This window comes from Cynocephalus volans, chromosome 8, assembly GCF_027409185.1.
Source record: "Cynocephalus volans isolate mCynVol1 chromosome 8, mCynVol1.pri, whole genome shotgun sequence".
NCBI classification, from domain to species: domain Eukaryota; kingdom Metazoa; phylum Chordata; class Mammalia; order Dermoptera; family Cynocephalidae; genus Cynocephalus; species Cynocephalus volans.
The window spans coordinates 46,039,695-46,060,678 of record NC_084467.1 but is presented as its reverse complement, the minus strand read 5'-3'; the positions used below and the strand labels follow the sequence as shown (position 1 = coordinate 46,060,678).

Below are 20,984 nucleotides of genomic sequence, written 5' to 3'. Positions count from 1 at the left end.
TGATCAGCGAAAGAGGAAACACCCACAGGGCGCTCCCTGGACCAGTGCTCAGACCCACCCACCGGCGGGCTGCGCCCCGGAACCAGGAGGCTGCCGCGCCTTGGGTCTCCGCGCGCTGCCCCTCGCTTCCCGCGCCCGGCTCGCTCAGAGGGCGCCCCGTTCCGCTGCCCTCCGCAGCCTCGGGGGCAAGGGCGAGGCCCGAGGAGCAGCAGGGCACCCATGGCCGAGCCGGAGGCCGCGGCGGACGACCTGGACGCCTTCATCGACGACCTGGACTACCTCCCGGGCCACTTCCACTTGGAGATGCAGCTGAACTTCGAGCCCCGCTCGCCCGCCTCGCTGCGCGCCCGGGACCTGAAGCTGCAGGGGGAGGGCCTGCGGCAGGAGCTCGAGCTGGCGGGCGCCCCGCAGCGCCCCGCCGTGCGTCACCTCCTGGGCGCCTTCGCCTTCTACCTGGAGGAGCTGGACGAGGCCAGCGAGAGCTTCCTCGAGGTGGCCCGCGAGGACCCGGGCAACCTCAACGCCTGGGCCAATCTGGCGCACGTGTACGGAAGGCTGGGCCAGGAGGAGGAGGAGGAGGCATGCGCCGCGCGGCTGGCCGGCCTCATGGGCCTGGCGGCGGACCCCGAGGCCGCCGGGGACCCCCAGCTCCGCGCGGCTCGCTGCCTGGCGGAGCAGGGCTATGCGCACGGCTTCGACGTTGGCTGCGCCAGCCCGGAGGAGCGCGCGCGGGTGCTGGAGGCGGGCATCGCACTCTACGACAAGGCGCTGGGCTACGGGCAGCAGGTGGGTGACCGCCCCCGGCTGGGAGGGCTGTAGTCACGATCCCTTCCATGCGCAGAGAAGCCCTCGCACCTGAGACTCTCCCTCAACCCTGGAATACACTTCGGCCCTCGGAATAACTTTCCAATGTGCATCCCCTCTCCTGTCCCTGACCAGGCCTTAGCTTTTCTCTGCTGGGCTAGGGGGTGGACCCGCTTCCTAACGGGCTGCCTGCCTACTGTCTCTTGCGGCAGGACCGCAAACCCAACCCGGCAACTCACCGCTCTTGCCTTGCTCCTCCCAGCAAGTACCTGTCCTGTGCCTGTACACACCCGCCTAAAAGGCACAACCAGACATCCCACCAGAAACTCGAGCAGCAGTCCTGCCTCCTCTCTCCCGCTCACCCCCTTTCTCCATCCATTCAGACCCCAAACCTTGTCCACGCCACTTCCTCATCTCTCTAAGTCTCTCCATTCCTCTGCCAGCCCAGCGTGCATAATTTCCCACCTGCACCTGGGTAGTTGCCGTCCTCCTTCTGGGTTCCTGCCCTCCAGCTTGACCCCTAGCCTCATCCCCCACTCTGCAGCCAGTGTCCTATTGCTCCATCTTGTTGGCTATATTAGTCCGTTTCTGTTGCTTATAACAAAATACTCGGAATTGGGTAATTTGTAAGAAAATGAAATTTACTGCTTACAATTTCTGAGGCTAGGAAGTTCAAAGTCCAGGGACCATGTCTGGTGAGGGTCTTGGTGGTGGTGACAGTGACAGCAGAGTATCACATTGTGAAAATGGTGGAGCAGAGAGAGACTAACCTCCTCATTCACTGTCCTTTTAAAGTCCTCCAAACCACACCCCTGACCACCATTATTAATCCATTCACACTGCACAGTCCTACAATCCAATCACCTCCTCAAGGCCCCACCTTTCAATTACCAAAATAGGATTTCCCACCCTCAACAGTTACAATGGAGATTAAGTTTGGGAAGACATTCAACCCTAGGCACTGGCCATGTCCCTCAGTGGCTTACAAACCCCTAGTGGCCCACCACCACCTGACAGCTAAATCCTGGGCTTCTTGGTGGGCATTTGAGGCCCTCCATGATCTACTGCCGTGCCTTTCCTCTGCCACGTTCCCCCTTCCAAGCCAGGCTTTGACACATCCCACTTCCCCTTGTTCCCCATGGTCCAGGTCTCCTTCCAGCTCATCTTGTCCCTTTCTCAGCCTCTTCCTGGGATGCCCTTCTGTTCCTCCTTTACTTAAAAGGTGCTCTTCGACCTTGTGTGTGTCTCAGACATCACTCCTCTAGGAAGCCTCCCCTCACTTCTCCAGCAGGGTCACATGCCTCCTTCAGGCTCTCATAGCACTTTTCATGCTGTCTGTTTACAAGTCTGTCTCTCCAACTCAACCTGGAAGTCTTTGAGAGTGGGGATGATGTCTGTTTGGTTTACCACTGTAAACCCAATGGCACAGCACCTGGCACATAGTGGCACTCAATAAATGTATCTTGAATGGATGTACATAGCATAGGGTCTGGCACTAAGTAGATAAATAACTAGGTATATTAGTTAGCTATTGCTACATAACAAATACTCCCAAAACTCAGCAGCTTAAATCAGTAAGCATTTATCACACAGTTGTTATGGGTCAGGAATCTAGGCATGACTTAGCTCAGTGCCTCTGGGCTGTGGTCTCATCTGAAGGCTCACCTGACTGGGGGAGGATCTGCTTCCAGCTCACTCACATGGCTGTTGGCAGGATTCAGTTCCTCACTGGCATCTAGTCAGAGGCCAGATCCCTGCCACATGGGCATCCTATGACTTTTTCTGTATTCTGCTCATTAGAAGCAAGCCACTAAGTCCATCCCACGCTCAGAGGGAGGGAATTACACAAGGACTTGAATACTAGGAGGTGGGCATCCCTGGGGGCCAGCCACAGTAGGCACTGGATGACAGATGAATGCTGGGGAGGGCATGGTCCTCTTTTACAGAAGAGGAAACCACAATTCAGAGGGGGCCCCTGACTTTTCCGTGAAGGCATAGCACTGACAGAGTTGAGCTGATATCAGTGATGTTTTCTAACGTTTTTGATTTGTGATATTTAAATAACAACAAGCTTTCACACATGGGCAGCACACATGGTTCCATTCACAAAGCCCCCACACCCCCCCTTGGTGCCTTTTCCACCAAAGCTTATGGCTTCTGTAAGAGGAAATGTGGGAGTCAAGACCTCAGGGGTACAGGTTGGAGTGAGTGGACTTAGGGCCTAAGGACAGTGGTGCGGTAGTTACGAGAGTAGCCTCTGGGTAGATGGTCCAGGTCCAATCCCAGCTCCCCTGCGCTCTCACCTCAAACCCATCCTTAGCATCTCCAGGCTTCCTTCTCCTCTCTGTAAAATGGGGATAATAATGGTACGTACATTATAGGCTTCCTCTTCTGTAAAATGGGGGCATCTCTCACTTGGTTGATATTTTAATTAAGAGTTAGTATTTGTAAAGCGCCTAGAAAGAGCCTGCACAGGGATGAGCAGGGTCCCAGATGACCCTCCCTTTCCCTGGCTGTGAGAGCCCCCTCCACACCTAAGCTGGATATAGATGTGACCATCACATGGGGCCAACAGGGACCCAGATCTCCTGTTTTAAATCCTAAGCCTGTGTCCCTGAATGCCTGACTGCCCTCAGTGGAAGACAAGGCTAGCACTGTGTATGTTGTATGTGGTCATGGCAGCAGGTCATAGGAGCAGAATGGGGCCTAAAGAGCCTCAGGCTGGAGCCAGGAGGCCCCTGTCCTCATTTCAGCTGCAGCACTACCCACAGTGTGGGTTTCCCCATCTGTGAAATGGTCACAGGAAGAGGGGGACCATATGGTCTCTGAGGTTCTTTCCTGCTCTCAGGAAGGCATTCACTGGGGGAAGCCTTCCTGGAGGAGGTGAGCAGGGAGGCAGGGATTGAGGGGTAGAGATCAAACGGAAGCAGGGCCCTCCCTCTCTGCCACTAGTCAGCACAGCCACAATGCTGGCTGCCCAGTGAGTGAACGCCCAGATGAGACAGTATGAAGCAGGGTGAGTGCCCAGCCAGCGGCTGATTGCTTCGTGGGTGTGGCTGCTGGGTTCTGAGCTGAGAGGCATTTACTGAGTATCTTAACATTTACGGAGCACCTACTGTGTGCCAGGCCCTGTCTTTAAGGAGCTCGTGAACAAAGGGAGAAGCAATTATTTGTTTCTCCATTAACTAGTCTTACCTGAGACCCTCCTCTGGGAGTGAGAGCCAAAGGGACAAATCAGAGATGTGTCTGCAACTGGCTGAGGTCACAGGCATTCATCACAGGCCTGTGTCAAGTGATAATCATCCCTACCTGCGGTACATCCAGAGTCACACTTTTTGTACCAAAAACAGGGCCCCAGAGGCTAACAATGGAAGTACACGTTGGGGACATGGGGACCAAATGTTCGTGTCAGTAGTGACCTGGGAAGTCCGGGTCCTGTCATAGAGTGGCAGTGACTAAGTTTCAGAGAAGGAACACTCCCTTTCAGCAAAAGTGACTGAGGGAGGCTTCCAGAAGAGGCAGGTGTGCACTGGCAAGAAGAAGGTGAGGGCACTCCTGCAGGGGCTGGTGTGTGCAAAGGCCCTGCGGTGGGAGCATGAGGGCTTCAGTGACAGCTGAGCTGTAGCAGGGGATGAGGCCTGGAAGGAGGGCAGCCCGAAGCTTGGTGGCAAGAATACATAATCGCCCCAAGGAGCTGCTGATAGGGCCTCTGAAATCGGATCCCATCTTCCTCTTTAGCCACATTTCCTCTTAACTTCTTTTTAACCTTACATCCCAGCAATTCTAAACTACCTGTAGTTCTCCAAACACGCTATGCTGTTTCACACCTCTCTGTGCAGGTACTGTTCCCTCTGCCTAGACAGCAAACTGCATCCATCAAAACCTGACTCAAATGCCACCTCCTTGGAGCCTTTCTTCACACAACTGCAGACAGTAGCATTAATGACTGCCTTCTCTGAGCACCATCTGGACTTCATCTTAGACAGTCCTCACAAGAACCCATGATCTCAGTTTACAGATGTGGGAACTGAGGCATAGCAAAGCTAAGTAACTTGCCCAAGGGCACAGAGCTAGTAGGTGGCAGTTGAATCACTCTGCTCTGCCTGACTGCAGAGCCTTTCTGGAGTCAGAAGCAGGAGTGTGATAAGTGTCATGTGGGTGGATGGCAGGTGGTGAGTGGAGACCCCTCCCAGGTGGCCTCTTGGAAATCTAAGGCAGAGGAAGAGTCAGGAGAGAAGAGGTGGCAGGTTTGCCACATGTCAGGGAGATCAGGAGGGGAAGGCAGAAGGCAAAGCCAGACCCAGGGCCTGGGAAGGAGGAAGAGGGACCCCAACTGAGAAGGGGTGGGCAGCCAGTGATCTCCCCAGCGGGTGGGCTATCCCAGTGGGGCAGACTGTCCCAGACAGGGATGAGCCCCTGAACCTCAAAGGACAGAGAGCTGCTGAAGAACCACGAACACCTAACTCATCTGCTAAGCTAAATGACAAAAGAAAACATTGTAAAAGTTAATAATTCAGCCCATAATCCAATAATAAGCAGAGTGTGTGTGAGTGGGTGAGGCTTTGTGAATTCCTTTCTTTGCTCTTCATTCCCTCCCATTTCTATCTCTTAAATTACAAAACATATGAAAAGGTAGATTGCTTTTATCACTCCTCCCCTCCTCCCATCACCCTCTCTGTATGCACACACACGTACACACATGCACACACATGCGTACACACACACGCACACACACACACACAGCCATGGGTGGATTCTTGGTGGCAAATCTCAAGGTTTAGTGGATATTATGAGCATAAGCTTTAGAGTTAGATCAGGTTAAAATCCTGCCTCCATCATCAGGTGGCTACAAGCAAGTCACTTTGCTTCTCTGAGCCTCAGTTTCCTCATCTGCAAAATGGGATTCTAACATTGATCTCACAGGGCTGTTGTGAGGACTGAGAGAACATGGAAAGCGCCAGGCAGGGTGCATGCCAGGATGGTGTGCAGTCCTTCCCTGCCCACCCTCTGGCTCCTCCACGGCACTTTGCTCTTTTTTTTTTTTTTTTTTTTAGATGACCGGTAAGGGGATCTTAACCCTTGGCACGCTCAGCCAGCGAGCGAACCGGCCATCCCTATGTGGGATCCGAACCCGGGGCCTTGGTGTTCTCAACACCGCACTCTCCCGAGTGAGCCACGGGCCGGCCCTTGCTGTTTCTTTTTAAGGAGCTGTTCCCAGCCTCTGGCTTATCGCCAAGTGATTTATCTCGCCTCCTAGAGGGTGAGCCCTTTATCTTTACTGTCTCTATCTGCCTCCTCCACCCCTTCTCCAGTGTCTAGCATAGGGCTGAACACCCGAACACCCACAAGGAGTTTGCGGCAACTGCTGAATTTAATTTAGTTGGCAACTGAATTTAAGTCTTAAAATCCCTATTATTCTTTTAAATAAGGTAACTTGAGTTTATATTTCTCTAGAAAAATAATACCTCTGTCCCAAGTCAACTCAGTTACTTTATTTTCTTCCCCTTTTCCCAAAATATGGGTGGCTTAACACATGCACGCACATGCACACACGAGCACACTCACCCGCAGGCACGCGTGCAGGCCCCTCAGCCCCACAATGAGAGCCCGTACACCACATGCTGAGCTCAGGATTTTACCCTCATGAGCGCATTTGATTTTTATTCAAACCTCACAGACATGCTGCCCATGGGTATTGTGACTCGCCTCGCACGCAGGACACAAAAGCTCAGGGAGGGGAAGCGACTTGCCCAGTTGACCCAGCACACCACAGGGGCCATCTGAATTTCACCCACCAGCTGGGACGGGTGGGGGAGGAGGCAGCGCTGGCTGGCCAGCCTCACAAATAAAGGTGTGGGCGTTCCAGGCAGGAAGGGCTGAGAAGGCACAGCCAGTCAGCAACCCCAGGGTTCCTGGTATGCGCGCGCGCGCAGGCACACACGCACACACACCCACACACCCACACACACCCACACACCCACACACACCCCCTCCACAATTCCGAGTGGTTTGAGGAGGATAAAGCTAGGAGGTGAGCTGGGCACTGGCATGCATGTGCTTTTCATAGATATCTCACTTAATCCTCACAGAAATACTGGGAAACCCAAACTGTAACCCCATTCTACAGATGAACAAACTAAGGCTCAGAGAGGTGTAGTGACTGGCCAAAGGGCACGCGGCCACACATGTCTGGTGGGAACTGAACTCAGGTCTGTCGGACATTGGAGCCCAGGATGAGGGCCACCTTTCTTGAGGCTCTGGCCCCAGCCTGCTTATGGCCTGGGGCCACTCACCTTTGCTTCTCGGTGCCTTCTGAGTTGGCTGCTGGATTCTCTCCCCACTTACCTGTAAAGTTTGAGAACTGGGTCTCCCTCTCTTCATACATATAGAACCCCAAAGCCAAAGCTGCTTTTGGTATTGTCTGGCCCAGTCACTGCTTTTATAGGAGAAAAAGTAATGCACATTAAGGGTGTAGCGCAGCACGGCCCCATGGGAGGAGCTGAGAAAATGCAGGAGTCACTGTTATTACTCCAGAGGAGCAGACACTTCTTCAGACCCTCCCAGCTGCTAGTGGTGCTAGAGTTGGATTTGGACCCAGGACTGGACAGGGGGTGGCCTTTTTTCTCTAGGGACAATGGAATAGAGAAGTGGTGCAACACAGTCCAGAAAGTCTGGGAACCAGCACAAAGCAAAGATGACCCACAGGGCCTGCATCTGCATGATAAGACCAGGAAGGAGTTGACAACAGGGAGCTGCAGCAGATCTGTCTCAAAGCTTAAAATCCATGCAGTGCTGTCTAGGGAACCCAAGACAGTGCTGAATATTTACTTCCTTGGCATAGCACCCAGCCCCCAAATTCCCTCCACAAGATGGCATTCAGCAACCCTGCCAACACACCTGTGACACAGGCAGGCCACATGGGATCATTCCCTGCTCGTAGATGCAGAAGCTGAGCCAGTGGCCTTTCTGTGATCCCTGGGGGGCATTTGCTCCCCACACTGACAAGGTGGGAGCTTGAGCTCATCGGCACCCATAGCTGGGAGTAGAGAGGAGAAGCCCCTTCCCTGCCTGTGCCTGTCTTATGCATATGCCCCACAGGTGGCAGGAGGGGCGTGGGCGTGGGAAGGGTTTGACGCACAGGAGCAGAGAAGCTGTTCTGTGTCATCACAGAGGACGTTCCAGTTGTGCACAAATGACATACCCCTGAGGCCTGCCACCTTGTGACTTTTATTTCTGCAGTGTCAGCCTTCACAGGGTCGTCATAATAAGGCAGAAAGAACAGGGGCGTTGGAGGGAGGCAGATCCAAACGCGAATCCTGGCATTTCCTCTCTGGGCTGTGGGGCTGGACTAGTGGCTTTTTCTTGGTCTCTGTTTCCTCATCTGTAAAAGGAGGGGGACCCCTTTACATCTTCTAAGGCTGCTGGGAGAACCCAGTGTCACGATGCGTTAAAGTACCCAGTGACACTGGAGAAATGTTCATTCTCTTTCCTCTGTCAGTTCCCCTCCCCCAGAGGAGAATTAGTTAGCTCTCGAGAACTGACTCTGAAATGTAAAGTATCATTGGGGGCAAAGTTCAAACTGCAAGGCAAATATTTTCCCTAAGAACCAACAAGGTCTCTGTGTAGCCTATTTAGATGCATACAGATTTGTGAGCCACCAGTATAGTAAAAACATCTATTAAAATCCCTTAAAATAGCCAGCCCCCGCCCCCAACATTTCTCTTTGCGGGCCACCTTTTGAAGTAAATAGAGCTTAACATCCATCTTTATACCTAGTACCAAGTTAACACATACCTGCTCCTGAAATGGCTTATCCCAATCCTACTTTGAGGACACCATCTTGCTTCAGTTTTCTCATCTGTACTGGGAGGGTAATGATACCCACTTTATATTACATGCAGGATATTCTGAGGATCAAATGGAATCTTTGTGAAAACACTTTGTAAATGGTAAACACTGCACAGACACTAGGTTGCTGCAGCTAGATATTGTGGAAGGAACATGAACTTGAGGTCAGAGAGACCTGGCCTGAAATATCAGGTTAAGTAGGTCAGTCTCTGCTTCTTTCAGCCTTGGTTTCCCCCCCTCTAAAATGAGGAAAATAATAGCGAGGGCCTCAGAGGAGCTGGGAGATGTTCTGAGTACCCCTCGCCTGAGGCCTGGTCCCATGCTCACTTTCAGCTAGTACCAGGGTCTATGGATTTCACTTTAGGGTCAGTGTGGGTCTCACGCAGTTCCCCCCACAAATCTGCCACAGAACTGCAGCCTAATGAGACCCCTCCAGCTTAAAGCCTCGCCTCATGTGCTGGATAGCCCCTTCTCATAGACCCCAAAATGCCCAGCTCACGGGACTATGAGAAGGATTAAAGAAGAGAAAAAGTGGGGTGTCCTGCCCAGAGCCCACAGCAGGCAGGTCCTCGAGAAATGCCCCTCTTCTGGCAGAAGTCCTTTGAGCCCCTCCCAGCCTGCTTCCAAATACCTTGTCTGTGGGAGTCATAAACTCTGTAACTGAATTCCTTACAGCTGTGAGAGGTTTCACAGCAACTTTGTTTTCCAGGAGAGATGGATAGTCCCCTCCCTTCTCTAGGAGGGGAGGAGGGAGTCAGAGCCCTGTTTAATTTAATTTAACGCACTGTGGCTTGCCAGGTTGCCCCTGGTAACAGCTTCAGCCATTGCTTCAGTTATAACCAGAAGGATTTTTAAAGAGACAGCCCATTTGGGGGCCAGAATTGCACAGCAGAGTGAAAAGCCTCCACCAGCTTCATCGCAGGGATAGAGGATTAAAGCCCAGGCACAATGAGACCTCAGACTAGATCTGTTTATCCTGTTAACCCCATTCCATATCTACCAACCCCATCTGCAACCCCACAAGCCCTCCTGTAAATGTCACTTTCAAGTGGGATCTGATGAGGGACTATGTTTGGGATTTGTCACATAGCTGTCACTAAGCTATCTACTTGTTTGAAAATCAGTTTTAGTCTTCAAGTTGAGGGAAAGGAGGAGAGGTATCTAATGCTTAGGAGTTGCCCCTGCAATTCAGGCATCCTGCCGCCAGATGGTGGTATTGCTTAGTGAAAAACCATAACCAAGCTCTAAGATTACTCAAGAATATTGCACAGAGGCTGGCAGGTTAGCTCAATTGGTTTAGAACATGGGGCTGATTACACCAGGGTCCAGGGTTCGGATCCCCATATCGGCCATCTGCCAAAAGAAAAAAATAAGAATATTGCAGAGTGGTGGTGAAACCACTGGGTTTTAAGCTGTGATGCTACCTCATGTGAGACCTTGGGTAAGTCACTTCAACTCTCTGGTCTCAGTGTCCTCAGATATATAATAAGGATATTGATCGAGATAACTAAGTGTTGTGGACAAGGCTTGGAGGAATGAGTCTAAGATCTGTCATGTAATAACTGTGTGATTTGGGCACATAGTTTAATTTCTTGCAGCTTGAATACCAAGCAGGAGAGTGAACCAGGGGAGTCCTGAGGACAACATATTGCTCTCTAACACTGGGAACCTATGGAGTCAAGAAAGGTACCTGGGGCCTCACAGGGCACCTGAGGTCCTGGGAGCACAGTGGGGAGGGGAGAGTAGGTGAGGCAGTATGTCTCCAGACTCTGGGGCCTTAAACTTTGTTGCCCCATGGGGCACTGAAAAAGATCACAGTGGACAAAGCAGCCTCGTAGAGAATCCTAACCCCACTCATCTCTAACCCAAGCCAGGAGAAAGGGAGCAAACCTTTATTCTGGGCCAACACTCAGTATCCTCAGGAGTTGTGAGGGCCCCTATTAGTATCCTCCTTTGCAGATAAAGACATAGCCTATAAGGGACAACTCACCCCCAGGGTCGCCCACCCATTCAGCCAGGCCTGTCAGACACTCAGGCCTCTGCTCTCTGCATTACAACCCCCAAGTCTACTACACCTGCTCTCACTTGTGGCCACACCCCCTTGTCAGGAGCATGGAAGGGAGAGCTGTTCTCTTTCTCCCCACCATGACTCAGTTTAGACAACCACAAGGCAGGCATGAGGCCAGAGGTCAAGAGATTACATATACAAGCAGCCACATGCCTTTGGTCCCTCACATGGTCAGGCTTTGACATTAGGTCAAGGTCTTTAGTCAGCTTGGCCCACAGTTGGTGCTCCATAAATCCAAGTCCCCTTATTCCTTCCCAGGTCCTGTGTCAGTAAAGCAGATAAGGTTATCCAGCATCCTATGCCCACCTTTTGCTTTAGGAAATGTTCCCCACTTCTCAAGTGTTGCTTTGTGTTGCTTCGCCCCCCACGGATTTGTCACCCCACTTCCCCTGGGTAACGGAGATGCAAAGGATTCCTCAAAGCCCATCTCTTCTGAGCAGTGAGAGACCCTGAAGTGGTTAACTTCCCCGGAACCCTCCAGCGAGAGGGATCCCTTCCTCAGGAAATTAACCCCGAATTGGGATTCTCTTCCTGCATTTATTTTCCAGACCAGGAAGTTACAGGAAGAGAACATAGGTGGGGTTATAGTTTAACAATATAGGCTGGTAACTTTCAGTGAAACAAGCCAGATGACATTCCAGTAAAGCTATCAACAAAGCTTAATCTTAGCAAACATTCCTTCTCCCTTAACAGTTTTCCAGCAACTTAGATATCAGTCAGTAACTAATCTGTCTTTGAGGCAGCAACCTTGCTGTGCCACAAATCTTTATCTTACACCAGAGACTTATAGCCTGAAGGAAATTTCCATTCCTCTGCAAGGTCAATATTTGAAACTGCAAGGCTTTGGAAAACCAGGCCCTGTGAGGTACATATGCTTTATAGTATATTCCACACTCAAGGATGCCCTTCAATGCTTGGGCCTGCCTTCCCTCCAGACAGCCCTATTCCCAGCTAAAGCCCCAATATACATATTCCCCGGGCCGGCCCATGGCTCACTCGGGAGAGTGTGGTGCTGATAACACCAAGGCCATGGGTTCGGATCCCATATAGGGATGGCTGGTTAGCTCACTGGGTGAGGGTGGTGCTGACAACACCAAGTCAAGGGTTAAGATCCCCTTACCGGTCATCTTTTAAGAAAAAAAAAAAAAAAAAATATATATATATATATATATATACATACACATACATATTCCCCACTAAAGTAACAGAATCACCCTGCAGGGTGATGTGAATGTAAAAATACATTGGATGATGGCACTCCCTAGCTCTAACCCCTGCTATGGCTCCCCACTTTTCTGCAGATGAGCTCCAAATTCTGAGTCTGGCACTTAGGGGCCCCTCCTGATGTGCCCCTGTGGTCATTTCTCCTACCCCTTACCACTAGAGTTCCAGCCCTCGGGGCTGCATGTGATCCCAGCATACCACATTCGCTCATCTCTGAGCTTTTGCACATGACGTCCTGTCCTAGAATGCCTTTTCTCACCCTGTCCACCTAGGTGATTCCTATTTGTCCTCGAGGAGACTGCTCCTGCACCTCCTCCTCTTGGAAACTTGGGGGATACCCTTGGATTGTGAAGGATACCTCCTCTGGGCTCCTATAGCCCAATGTTCCTTCTACTCTAATTGTGTCTTTGGGACTGGCTTTCCTGCCAGACCAGGAGTTCCTAAAGGCAGGACCTGCCTTTCCTCTTCTGTCCTTGTTGCCCAGCCTAGGGCCACACAGAGAAGATACTTGGGGAACACTGAATGAGAAATGCAATTGGTAGGGCCTGCTCTGGGTGGTCTGGCTGGAGCCCAGATTCCAGACCCTGCCCCAATGGGCAGTCACTCCACTCAGTGGGATCTGACTCACAAGGTCCTCTCCCTCCTTCTTCCCTTCAAGTTCACCCAAGGCCTCCCCAAAGTGGCCGCAGCCTAACTCACCAGTGTTGGCTCCCCCCACCCCATTCACACACACACTGCTCCACACCCACCAGGCTTCTGCCCTGCATGCCTCTGCTGACACTGAGCCCTCCACCTGGGATGCCTTGGTTCCCCCATCACACTCTCTGAAATGCCACTGCCTATTCAAGACCCAACTTAAGTCCACATCCTCAGGCTGAGAGTGGCCTATCCATCCTGCTGCACTTCATCTGAGTCACTCTCATGGCCTTGACCAGGCTTGGCCTCAGACTATAGTTACTGGCAACGTGGCATGGTGAAGGGAACCTGGGCACTGGAGACTAACAAATGGGGATTGACTCCCAGCTCTGACACTTCCAAGCTATATGACCTTGGGCAAGTCACTTTACCTCTCTGAGCCTGGATATGTTCACCTGTAAAATGGGGATAACAATTACCCCATACATTTGCTGTGAGATTGAGACGATGGGGGTCAGGATCCCGGCACACAGCAGGCACTCAGTCAAGTGCTTTTATGCCTGGGTCTGTTTCCCTAGCCAGGTTGCCAGCCTATTATAGTCAGGCTGCAGGTCCCATTCCCTGCCACATTCCCATAGTCCCCAACACAGGGCCTCACACCAGCAGTGCTCAAAAATGCATTCACTCCTGCTACTGGGGGTAGGGGGTGGAGGGACGTTGGGTCCTGAGCTGAGAAGGCCATGGTGGGGGTGGCAAGTTCAGAATCAAGGACAGGAGATGAATGCAGAGGGAGGGGCTAGAGCCCCAGGCAGAGCTGCTGATATGCACTGGGGGTTTTATTGGTTTTCATTAAAATTCCTTCTCGAAGCAGAAGCAGCTACTCCCATAAATAACGGCATAAATATTTTATCTGGTGCCCAAGTCGGTCTAAATGCACAGCAAAGTTGGCAAGAATAATACTGGGAAAACAGTTTAGGGGGGTCCCGGGCTTCAGTTGAACTGGACCCACTTAACATGCCTAAAAGGGCTTTCTGAGAAAGGTGGGAACTGAGGGGAGGTGCCAGAGGGGAGAAGCGGTGGGCAGTGGGGAAGAGAGAAGGTGACCAGTGGAGTATGTCTGGGGAGGGGAGAAGAGGGAACATATCCCACACCTGCTCTGTGATGGGCACCTTACTGGGGGCGTTCACACAGCTCAAATTGTCAAAAGCTCTGTGGTCAGAGAATTGAAGTGACTTGCCCAAGGCCACCCAGCCAGTCACTGGCAGAGCCAAGGCTATAGTCAGGGGTGTTTAAGGCCCGAGTCCTTCCTACTGCATTTGCTGCTTCTTGGGGTTCAGGGAAAGCATGGGAACTTTTGAACAATGGCCTGAGCACCTCAATGAGCAGCACGGGGCTGTTCTGTTTCCCCAGATCCCAATGGAGGAGAAAAGGGGCTGGTACTTCACCATGGCAACACTCTTCATCAGGTCAGGCGAAGGGCTGGGGTGGGGGATGGAACAGGGGGGAGGTGTGTCCTGGCCAGCTCGGCCTAGAACCCAGTCAGGAGGGGCAGGACAGAGGTGGGGGCAAGGGCTTCCCAAGACCCCCGCTTTGCCATCGGTCTGGGGAGGGCTCGAAGCACGATGGAGACAGCTAGGAGGGATGCTAACCCGCCACATCCCCTTCTCGGCCACAGGCTGGATGGCATCTTCCTGGAGCTGGGCAGTGAGGAGCAGAAGAGGCTACCCACCTTCAACCGCACACTGGCCCTGCTCCGGCAAGTCCTCAAGTCCTCTGACCCCCACCACCGAGGTAGGGGCCCTGGGGAGGGGTGGAAGGGCAGCCTACACCTGTCACTTGCCCTGCCTGCCTCTGGCACTGTCCCGACCTCTGGCATCATCGCTCTTTTTTGGTCCTTGTTTCTTTCTCCCTCACCTGTCTCATACACTCACTTGTTCACTTGACTCAAGGAGCCAAACACCTTGCCCACGTGAACGCACTGATCGCACATCACTGTCATTGCAGGCCTCTGGGTCTGCATCTTGCCACCTGGAGTGTGAGCACTAGTGTGCCCTATCTCCGCCCACCACCCCATTTTATGGTTGGCGGAATGAGGCTCTGTTGGACAGGAGTCGAGTCACTCCCTCCCAGGGCAGGCAGCTAGCACAGGGACCAGAATGCTCAGTGCTAGTAAACAGCTGGAGTCAGAGGAAAGCTATGTCCTGAAATGAGGTGCCCCAGGTGACCTACTAAACAGAGAATAAGCACTGACGTGCATTCCTTCACTGCCTCCTAAGGCCCCTCTCCCCACCTGTTTCTCTCTGTCCCTGGGGTGCCCTCAGTGATTTCACACCACTGTCTCTTCCTTTGTCCTCATGGGGGCTGACACCAGGAGAGGAGCTGGCCTCTCCCTCCTTGAGTCTCCCCTCCTTCTTTCCACTCGCTGCTTCCTAGAACCCTTCTCCACCCTTCAACCCCAGCTCTGGCCTGGTGCTACCTTGGGATGCTGCTGGAGAGGAAGGACACCTTCTCTACCACCCCCATGGGCATCCACGACTGCGGATACTCGGGGACCGATCCTCTGGACTGCTTCGGCAAGGTACATGCCCCTACCCACACCCACACTCCAATCTGTGAAGGAGCCTGACACCCCAGCCTCTGCCCCCGGAACCTGCCACTCCTCTGGGTATCATCCCCCACTGTGTGGCCCACCAGGAAAACCTTTCTCTCCATCCTCTCTTCTTTCAAAACAAACGTGCTCCCTTGAGGTTCCTCTTTGCTTAAGAAGACCCTCCCCACACCCAGTCTGGCTCAATCCCATTTCTCCAGCCTTGAGTAGACCCTGAGATTTTTCCCCTTGAGGCCTTTGCTCACACTGTTCCCCACCCCCACTGGCACAGTGGAAAGAAGATGTGTTTAGCTAGGTCTGCCCACAGGCCATGTGACTCTAAGGCAAGTCACTTAGAACAGGCAGCAGTCAGTAACAATACAGGGGTAAGTACTGTGGCCCACACAGAACCCTGTACTCTGTAAATTTGGGAGGTAGAGGCTGACTCTGGCCCTTCCTCTTACCTGCCCTGGGGTAAGGAGGGGCAGGAGAGGTTTGCTACACGATCGGTGACCATGGCAGACAGCGTGACAGTGAGTCAGGCTCTCAGGAATTGAGTGCTGGTGGGTCGTGCCCCGAAGTATTGGGCTCCATGATATGACTGAACTTGCTGGCAGGTGGATATGAGGTAGGTACAGGGAATAAGAGCACTGGGGTGACATGGCACCATCCAGTTGCAAGGTTCCTGTGGTTCAGGCACCATTTAGCTGGTTCTGGCTAAAAACCAGACAAATGGTTTGCTGTTACCCTCTTCCCTGACCTAGGCCATTGAGATTGCCAAGGACCAACCTGCCATCCTGAATCGCCTGGCCAAAATCTTCTACTTCTTAGGAAAGCAGGACATGGCCATTGGAACCTGTAACATGGCCCTGGATGTCCTACGAGATCCGGAGCTCAACTGGCAGGCTTACTGCACAAGGGCCAAGGTGGGTAAATCTGCAGCCCCACCTCATCCTGCCACAAGCATCAGAGAACAAGAGCCAGGGGCTAAGATGCTATTGCCTGAGCCCAAAGGTCATGGAGCCTTCATGATGGAAGGGAGCTTAGGAGTCATCAGAGCACACAGTTGTGTTCTATAAGGTTGTGGAGTGAAGGAATGAGGGAGCCTCCCCACATGGCAGGAATCCCTTCTACATGCCTGGTCAGTGAACTTCCAGCCTCTTCTTGATTAGCACTGGGAGAATCAGACTGCCCAGAGCTGAAATCCAGCCTCTCCACCTATTACTGGGGGACTTGTGGCAAGGCACTTACTCCTCCAAACCTCAGTTCCCAAATCTGTAAGATATGGATAATAACACCTATCTTAGGTTGTCAGAAGACTAAATGAGGTAACATCTAAAGTACAGTGCCTGGGGCACAGGAGGTGCTTTTGAAAGGCAGTAGTGTATATTAGAGATAGTTTAATGTTGTGGATAATAGCCTGGCTCTGAACACAGACAGCCTCGGTTCGAATTCCACATCACCACCCACAGGCTACAGGATCTTCAGCAAAATACTCTTCCCAAATTCTGAGCCTCAGTTTCTTCATCTGTAGACTAGAGATGATAGTGCTTCACAGAGTTGTTATGAAAATTAAATTAGTTTCAGTATATAAAACTCAGCATCAAGCACACAGTAAGAGCTCATAAGTGATAGACCTATTATTAGATATGTTTTCGACTAATTCCCTGTCTCTTGAGCCAATCAACTGCATAGTTATTCAGCTCTGCAAGTTACACATTTACGTGAGAGCCGCCTCCAGCCACTGGTCCCAGATCTGCCCTTTGGAGTTCCCAAAGATCCCATCTCCTTCGGGACAGAGACCTAGAGCTCTGCGTTACTTTGCTCCAAGCTAAACAGACCCCCTCCTCCCATCTTCTCCACTACCTTTCATACAACCTAGTAGCAAAGCTGCTCCTGGTCTTGGTCTCAGTGGCTTAATTATTTTGCCAGCAGGTACTAGGCAGGAAATTCCTTCCCTGTAGTTGATGTGGTTATTATTATCAATAATAATGATATTAATCATAATAGTAAATAATAAAACATTTCTATAAAACTCTGAATTTCAGCAAGCACTGTCATGTTCATGGTCTGGTTTAAACCTCACAGGAGTCCTGTGAGAGAGGCCTGACGTGTGCCATTCCACAGATGAGGCCACAGGGGCGCACAGAGGCAGTGAGCTTCCTTAGGAAGCTCATTCATGCACGGGAACTCCAGCCTTACCCTACTCACTCCGTCGCCATCTCTTGTCTTATGCTTATTGCCTCCCTGTAGCCCCAAAGGTCACACTTAGTACTCAGCTGAGCAGATGAGCAGCAGGATGGCAGGAAGGACGGTGAGGAAGGAACAGAGGGAAGGGAATTCACGTTATCGCTGTAAAAGCCTCAGCCTGTGACCTGAAAGCTCAAACCTGGCCCTGTTACCTCTCTACTCCACCTCCCTGTGCTCATGCCTCACTCTCTTCTAGCCCCACTGGCTGGGGCCTCTTTCTAGAATGTTCTTCTCCCAGATATCTGATTGGCTTCCTCCCTCACTTCCTGCATCTTGATAAAAAGCCAGCTTCTAGTGGCCATCTAATTGAAAATGTTAACCTCTTTGCCAACATTTTGTCTTCCTTTCCTGGTTACTTTTTCTTCTTAGTCCTAATCACTCCCTAACATACTACTTACTTATTTAGCATGTTTATTGTCTCTCTCCCCCACTAACATGGAAGCTCCATGAGGGCAGAGATTTTGTTCCTTTTGTTCTCTGGTGTATCTTCGATGCCTGGAACAGTGCCTGGCATGTAGTAGGCTCATGATGAATATTTGTTCAATGAATGAATGAACTGAGCACCTACCGTATGCTAGGTCCTGGCTAAAATATGTTCTCTCAATCATCATGGTAATTCCCCAAAGAAGATATTAGTGTACTAATTTTTCAGATGTAGAAAAGGAGGTTCACAGAGGTTGTGCAACTTCCTCCAGGTCACATGGATAATAATGGGGACCGGGGGTTAACTGGAATTTAAACCCTAGTCCAACTGACTCCAAAGACAGAGATCTGCCTCCCCACCCCCATAATGCTGTCTTATAACTTAGAGTCAACCTGATGGCTACAAAGCACTAATCCCTACAATAACCATGACCCCTTTCCTTACTTCCTCCTGCCCACCCCTACCTGCACCCACCAAACCTCTAAAATTTCTAAATGCTCCTAGTGTAAGGAAGTGGGGATGAAAGCAAGTGCCTGGAATCATTTGTAACCTGAAGCTTGTCAGCTGGGGCAACCTGCCTTTCTTCCCAAACTGCTTGTGTACATAGACTCGCATAAATCAGTGCTGCCATCGTATCTCAAATAACCCCTCCCAGTCACCTCTATCCTGTCTCCCTCTTTATTTTGTCACAGCACGTATCACTTGAAATGGTACTATTTGGGCCAGCCCGTGGCTCACTCAGGAGAGTGCGATGCTGATAACACCAAGGCCACAGGTTCAGATCCTATATAGGGATGGCCAGTTAGCTCATTGGCTGAGCGTGGTGCTAACACCACCAAGCCAAGGGTTAAGATCCCCTCACCGGTCATCTTTAAAAAAAAAAAAAAAGAAAGAAATGGTACTGTTTACTTGTTATTTATGATTGTCTTTCCTACTAGAATGTTAAGTTCTACCAGAGTAAGGACCTCATCTGTCTGGTCACCACAGCAGCTCCAGTGCTGCAGCATAGGACCTGGCATTCCACGGGAACTCAATACATATTTGTTGAATGAATGAGTGAATGAATGGGGGATTCTGACTTCATCCAACCCCCTCATTGTACAGACAAGGAAACTAAGGCCCAGAAAGGGAGAGTGGCTAGCCCAAGGTGGCACAGGACTAGAGCCTGGGACTCCTGGGTCCCAGCCTCAGGGGCTTTCTGCTGCACCACAGAACCTCCCTGATTGCTGCTGAGGAAAAGACTGGCTTCATTTAGGGTAGAAAGGAGAGCGGATGTCCCTGCTTGGAGCATCTTTCCTGAGCTGACTCTCTGTTGGCAGATCCACATCAGAGCCTACCTGCACAACCTGGAGCGGGCCAAGATGGGGCTTGGGGGCATGCCTGACAGGAACCACCTGGTCTATGCCAAGGCTGACCTCGAGGAAGTGGTCAAGGTGTGCCCAGGCCTCAAGACCTACCTGGATATTGGGCAGGTAAGGCGGCCTCTTGATTTCATTAGTCAATGGCTTACCAAGAACCTATTCACTCCCTACATAGCTAGGCCTGGGCACTCAAGGCACAGAGAGGAATAAGGGGCATCTCCCTGCTTGATAACAATACCCACCTCCTCCAGCCATGGTGAGGATTAAATGAAATAAGGTATGTACAGCATTTACGACAGAGCCTGGCTCTTTCTAAGCACTCAGTAAGTGTGGACCATTATTCTTTATCTAGAAGATATCTATTTTCTATCTGTACTCAGGCAATGATTACCAAGAGGTGACAGTATCATAATTTTACATATGAGAAAACTGAGGTCCAGAGAGTGACTGGCTCAAGGTTATATGGCTAAGCGTGGAGGAGCTGAAACTGAAATGAGTAGTCATTTTGGGGGGGCGGGGGGACAGGAATTAAATTTGTGGTTAATTATGGAAAGAGGGAGGGTGGGAATGAATGAATGGAATTTTTTAAAAAGCAAGCCTGGGGACGGAGTAAGCTGGATGGAGTGTCTGCGGGGGGAGGAAGGCTCACCCGGCCGCCCCCACCCCAGGTCTACTACTACATGGGCGTGGACGCGGTGCAGGAGCTGCTGGCGGTGGACGAGGCGGCGCTGAACCAGGCGCTGGTCTTCCTGGCCAAGGCCGGCGAGTCGGAGCTGGGCGCCACGCTGCCCGAGCTGCAGCTGCTGCGCGGCAAGTGCCTGCGCATCAAGGGTGAGGAGGCCAACGCGGCGGCCTGCTTCAAGCGCGCCGTGGAGCTCGACGACGCGGGCTCCAGCCACACCGAGGGCTTCGGCTGCCTGCTCGAGGCGCTGCTGGCGCAGTGGAGCCAGGCGCAGCTGAGCGATAGCGAGCTGGGCCGCGAGGTGGACGCCTGGCTGCGCCGCGCCCAGGACAAGTACCCGGCAGCGCGCCTGCGCCAGGAGCTGCAGCGCGTGTGGCGCGGCCACACGGACGAGGTGCTGGGGCTGGCTCGGGCCTTGGTGGCCCAGGGACGGCCGGCGCTGGTGCGGCTGCTCTTCGAGACCATGGAACGCGAGGGTGAGGGTGCCGGCGCGCCGCACGGCCGCCGAACATTCTCCCTCTGAGGCGCGGGTGCCCAGGCTGGAGGACTCCAGGAACCCCAGCCGAGGCCCGCCAGGCCCCGCCCCGCCGAGGCCCCGCCCCACCGCTGATTGGACCAAGTCTGGGCGCTCGAGACTGGCCCGCCCTACCATAGGCTGGCGGAGTGGGCGGAGCCGCTCAGTTTCTCTTGCCGGAACTGTGCATGGGGTCGCCGAGACATTCCATGGCAGTTTGAACCGTTCGCCGATGCGGAAAGGCCTGAGGCAGGAGAGCAGAAGGCGCTGGGAGCAGACGTGAGGGGCCACCGGGAAACTGCCAGTTGAGGGACCGAGTTTTGCAGACATGCAGAGGAAATAAAATGGCTGCGGGTCTGCTGAGAGAAACAGAAGATAGCTGTCTCCGCTGTGGCGGTTTTCTAGTCCTCGCGCGGAGCCCCTGAAGCCCGAGGGCGAGTCTTTGCATTCCCGTGAGCCACACTTTATCCTTATAATAAAGCCCCTTTTACTCATGCTGACCAGAGTGGGTCTCAGATCCTTGAGGCCGAAAAGCCCCCGCTGGAACAGAGGGCAAGGTCGCTCAGTGGGTGAGTCACAAGGCAGG

The 20,984-nt window shown here is 52.3% G+C and overlaps 2 protein-coding genes across 2 annotated transcripts in view; one reads left to right on the top strand and one right to left on the bottom strand.

The window, feature by feature from the left end:
• CIMAP2 (ciliary microtubule associated protein 2) overlaps positions 1–221 on the bottom strand; it is a 32,439-nt gene extending 32,218 nt beyond the window's left edge. The window contains exon 1 of the mRNA XM_063105757.1: positions 63–221. Coding sequence (XP_062961827.1) covers positions 63–221 — 159 coding nt within the window. The remainder of the gene's footprint in view (positions 1–62) is intronic.
• TTC22 (tetratricopeptide repeat domain 22) lies at positions 220–20,407 on the top strand. Its single transcript, XM_063105756.1, has 7 exons — positions 220–786; positions 13,991–14,046; positions 14,256–14,371; positions 15,040–15,158; positions 15,932–16,093; positions 19,161–19,313; positions 19,871–20,407. Exons 1-7 carry the CDS (start codon positions 220–222, stop codon positions 20,405–20,407), a joined length of 1,710 nt encoding a protein of 569 aa, XP_062961826.1.
• The last annotated feature ends 577 nt before the right edge of the window (positions 20,408–20,984 follow it).

Coding starts and splice junctions, on each gene's coding strand:
- TTC22 (XM_063105756.1), top strand. CDS start 220: ATGGCCGAGCCGGAGGCCGCGGCGGACGACCTGGACGCCTTCATCGAC. Junction 14,372..15,039: donor CTCTGACCCCCACCACCGAG/GTAGGGGCCCTG, acceptor CTTCAACCCCAG/CTCTGGCCTGGTGCTACCTT. Junction 16,094..19,160: donor CTTACTGCACAAGGGCCAAG/GTGGGTAAATCT, acceptor CTCTGTTGGCAG/ATCCACATCAGAGCCTACCT.